Consider the following 4352-nt stretch of genomic DNA (forward strand, 5'->3'; position numbering starts at 1 on the left):
TCAATGCCGCATTTGGCTGGACAGAGATACACTAAGGACCTATCCTATGACACGTCTTCTGCTAATGAAAAAATATTGTATATCCTACCTCGGCGAGACACACATGGTATCAAATCTCAAACCCGAGGCCAAAGTTTGATCCCACTTGCACATGGATTTGTTTCTTCTAAAAAAAGCAACTATAAAATGTGCATCAGTAGTTCAGTGCATGTCTTGTGAAGATTCAAAGATTATGAAACATATCTCAACAGAAGACTTAAGAATTAGCAAACCCTTTTATATTAGTCCTACAGAACATGACACCAATTCAGTATCAACGAGACATCAGCTCCCTCTGCAACCCAAGGGCACAACAACCCTACAAACTGGAGTACAAAATTACTCGCCCCTGTACACTACACGCAGCAAATTTTGGCCCCTCGTGTTTGTATAGTCATCTTCAATGACATGAACAAATAGCGTCTTCCACTACGAGTAGATTCATCCCTCCAAATATCCAATGCATGAGCTCCCGGAGGTGAAGCAGCTGATAACATCAAACCAATTGATGGCGTATCTTGTTTGTGCACTGAAGAACAGACAATGGTGATGTCCATAGTCTCCGCCGCTGTCAGTCGATAGAGCAGATGTAGAGAACTCGAGTTAAGGGTGATGGACACCCGGTCTGGTGGGTGTCAGTCATGCTGGCCTGGTCCCTGGTGTTCTTCTAAAATGACACTACGGCAGTGGGACTGACGGATGCCGCCTAGTTAAGCCATCAGTTGCTCTGGTGAAGCAGCCATGGATGAGCGTCGTGTTATCTGTAGTTGCAGCACTGCGCGCGGCCTAACGACAGTTTGTCCCAGAGGCACAGCATCTGCCTGGGGGACTGGTAGTGCGCCGTGAAGTAGTTGTCCACGCACCCATACTGGCAGAACTTCCAGCTGTGAATGTACTGCACCGGGGCGGTGATGGTGGTAGTGTTGTAATCTTCGACCCACATGCCCATGCTCACATCCTCCATCTTGAACAGCTGCAGCAACAGATGGTGGCCGTTAGACACCGGCAAAAAAAAAAGATGGTCGCCGTAAGACGATGATGATACTTTTTTTCTTGTGGATTCAGGGTCAGATGATGATATATTGATATGGTAGGATCAAGGGGACACTGATGCGCTGCAGCTCGGTCAGAGTAAAGATCTTACCCTTAGTGACTGATTTGCGTGACGGGACACGATGTTTCTGGCAATACCAATCGAAATTACGTAGCCGGGTCCATTGGCATAGGGGGGATACACCAATTCTGGCCATTCCTGCAGGTGTCTGCGTTGTGAGGAGTGCACAGCTGTATGTATATGGATTCACATTGTGGGAAACGAAATGTACCTCGAACGTCACGGCCCATTTACCGCTCCGGAGAGGCCTGTGTAAAAGATTTAGGTTGCCAAGATAAAGAGGCAAGGTTCTGTTGAAGGTAGAGACCTGTTGCAACACTACATCCAGCCTCACAAAGGTATCATCGTCGCACTTCATGATATACTCTGCGGTAACATTTTGCACCTGCACAGAAATAAGAGTGGGTGATAATGAAGCATTGCCAAGAGCCAACTAATATGTGAAGAACCATCATGGCTTACCCCGTACTGACATATCGCAACTGTTTTGAGAACCACCAACTCATACCGGTCGATAAATGGCAGAATGACAACGTCTCCAAAATATTCTGCTTCCTTCTTTAGTGCTGCATTTATCTCTTTTCTATGGCTCTACAAAAGCAAACATATCCCACAGTGGTGTTAACGTTATTTTGCAATTATATTAACAAGACATTATGGCAAAATGCATACGAAGACCAAACTGTAGCATATCATGCGTCGACAAAAAGGATTCAGTCATTTTTTTAAACACACTCCCTCTGTTCACAAATATAAGATGTTTTTGATATTTCAATATGGACTACATGCGGACTGAAATGAGTGAGCAAACACACTAAAATATGTCTATATAATCCGATTCACAAAAAAGTTAGAACAGCTTATATTTGTGAACGGAGAAAGCAAGACTTATCTTACCAGTGCGACAAAGAATCGAGCAACCACATTTCCCAATTGGATTGCAGGAAACTGCATCCAAGTTTTTCTAATAGCCATCCGCTCAGCAAAATGGTTTGTAGCAGAGAGAATGCCGATAAAAAGCTGAATCGGTTCCTCTGGCACAGGGCGAGCCTTCCACTTATCAGACATTTCCAAGACATTTTGCAGAGAAAAACTAGGATGTGCCTTCGGAAGAGAGGTTGCATACACCGAGTGGACATCTATGCCGCCTGTTACAGCTAAACCAGTTGCATCTTCGAGAGTGAATCCCTGATAAACATTGAGAACAAAAACTAGTCAGTAGTTTCATTCGCAGAACTGTACAACATCCGTAATTGTATACACCGGATAAAATCTTTGTCATAGGAACAGAATTTACCATCCTATGAGGAAATGAGGCAACATGACGACCCCCTACATTAATATGGTATCCTTCAACACCAGCTTGGATAGTGAGAACAAACATCTTCCCCTCTAAAAATGGGTATGGCCAGGTCATTTCTGGTTTCTTTGCTCGGCCGATGAACCTGTTGAACCATGAGCTTGTTTTTGTTTCTTTTGAATCAGCCATGTCCCTCCGTTCCCATTTCTCACATCTTGGAAACCCATCGACTGCAAAAAGTTAACAACACTGTCAGCACACATAAAGGTAATGTCAACCGACACGGAGGCGTGGAGGCGAGGGTTGATACCATTTCAAAAAGGAATACATAGTACAAGATATGTAGCATCAGAGAACATTTTGGGAGACAGATTGGTAAAACATGATCCAGCCAATACATTACAATTGCATACGGAAAATCTGAAAAACTATGGAGCGCGACGCAATTACACGTAGCATCCCCTTTTCTGTCAACTACTAGTACCAGTAAGTTCAATTGTACAGGAACTAAAATCATTGCTACAACTCTACGAACAGTCAAAATAACTAATGAGCAAGTGATTCAAATAAACACAAACTTGCGTGCCTATGAATGGAGAATGGAAGATCAATGCAGAATGGTATATTGACCCATACAGATTACTGGTTACTGAACCGGCAAAGTTGCATTGTCCTTGTGCCAGGAGCATAAAGACAGCAAAATAAGCAAGCTCAATTACAGCTAATTGCAGTACAATGAGCTGAGCGCACGCACCATGGCCGTCGTCCTTGGAGGGGGTGCCGTCGCAGCGCTGCGCCTTTCCCCACTGCATGCGGAAGCACGTGTTCATCTCCAGCACCGGCCGACGGCTCCAGTCGCCGCGCAGCCGCGGGTTGAGGTGGAGGATCCTGGGCGGGTCCTCGCCCTCGGAGGCGCGCAGGCCGCGCAGCTCCACCGCGAACTGCGCCACCATGACCGTCCCGTTCCCGCTCCCGCTCCGCTCCAGCGCCTCCACGTACTCAGCCACCGCCTCGCGCGCCGTCGCCACGACCGTCACCGCGGACCCCACCGCCAGCCCGCACGGCAGGAACGCGGCCGTCTCGCCCTCGCCGCCGCCTCCGAGCTCGAGCGAGGTGGGGCACTTGACCGCCGCGCCGTCGCCCGAGACGATGGCGTCCACGTCGCCGGAGAACGCGGAGGCCTCCTCCCACGCCTTGGCTCCGAGCGCCCACGCCTCCGCGGCCATGCGCTCGAGCTCGGAGAAGTTCCCCCGCAGGCCCCACCTCCTCCGACTGCCCCCGCCAAGAGCTTCGTGGCGCCGGAGGATCTCCCCGGTGATGCGGCCGTACCCCGTGACAGTGGCACCGCCCCCAGCGGCGCGGCGCCCGCGGGGCGCCCGCTCGAGGGCATCCCGCTGCAGCAGCTCGCCTCGCGAGGCGGCGGTCTCCGGCCGGGCGATGGCCGCGGCGTCCTCCCAGCTGCCGAGGCCGGAGAGCTTGACGGAGACGAAGACGAGGTACGCGAAGGCCGCCGCGGCGAGGAGGGGCGCCAGGCGCCTGCGCGCGCGCGCCCGGCCGCCGAGGAAGATCTCGGAGCTGCGCGCGCGCTTCATCGGCGGCGCGCCGGCGAGGAGCGGGTGGGTTACCGGGTCTGGGATGGCAGCGGAGCTCGCCGGGTCCGCGGAGAGCCGGGGAATAAAAACGGGAAGGGGAAAGTGATAGGGAGGAGGGTTGTTGGTGCTGAGCTGGCGGTTTCTTGGGGAGACAGTGAGAGTTTACTTTTTCTTGTGGTTTTGTTTGGAGTATGGAGTTAACTCAAGTGTTTATTTACGTCGAGTTAGAACAAAAGATGCGTTCAATTTGAGTTATTATGGATGTTTTGGGTTACATTTCAAGTTACTACTAAGAAAAGATCGATTT

The 4352-nt window shown here is 50.3% G+C and overlaps 1 protein-coding gene across 1 annotated transcript; it reads right to left on the bottom strand.

The window, feature by feature from the left end:
• Nucleotides 1-211: 211 nt before the first annotated feature.
• On the bottom strand, nucleotides 212-4099 carry LOC119298968 (hydroxyproline O-galactosyltransferase GALT2-like). Its single transcript, XM_037576277.1, has 7 exons — nucleotides 3208-4099; nucleotides 2451-2683; nucleotides 2051-2341; nucleotides 1616-1744; nucleotides 1365-1538; nucleotides 1184-1291; nucleotides 212-1012 (listed from the first exon to the last, which is right to left on the bottom strand). Exons 1-7 carry the CDS (start codon nucleotides 4043-4045, stop codon nucleotides 797-799), a joined length of 1989 nt encoding a protein of 662 aa, XP_037432174.1. The 5' UTR covers nucleotides 4046-4099; the 3' UTR covers nucleotides 212-796.
• Between the last annotated feature and the right edge of the window lie 253 nt (nucleotides 4100-4352).

The sequence above is a fragment of the Triticum dicoccoides genome, chromosome 5A, assembly GCF_002162155.2.
Source record: "Triticum dicoccoides isolate Atlit2015 ecotype Zavitan chromosome 5A, WEW_v2.0, whole genome shotgun sequence".
NCBI classification, from domain to species: domain Eukaryota; kingdom Viridiplantae; phylum Streptophyta; class Magnoliopsida; order Poales; family Poaceae; genus Triticum; species Triticum dicoccoides.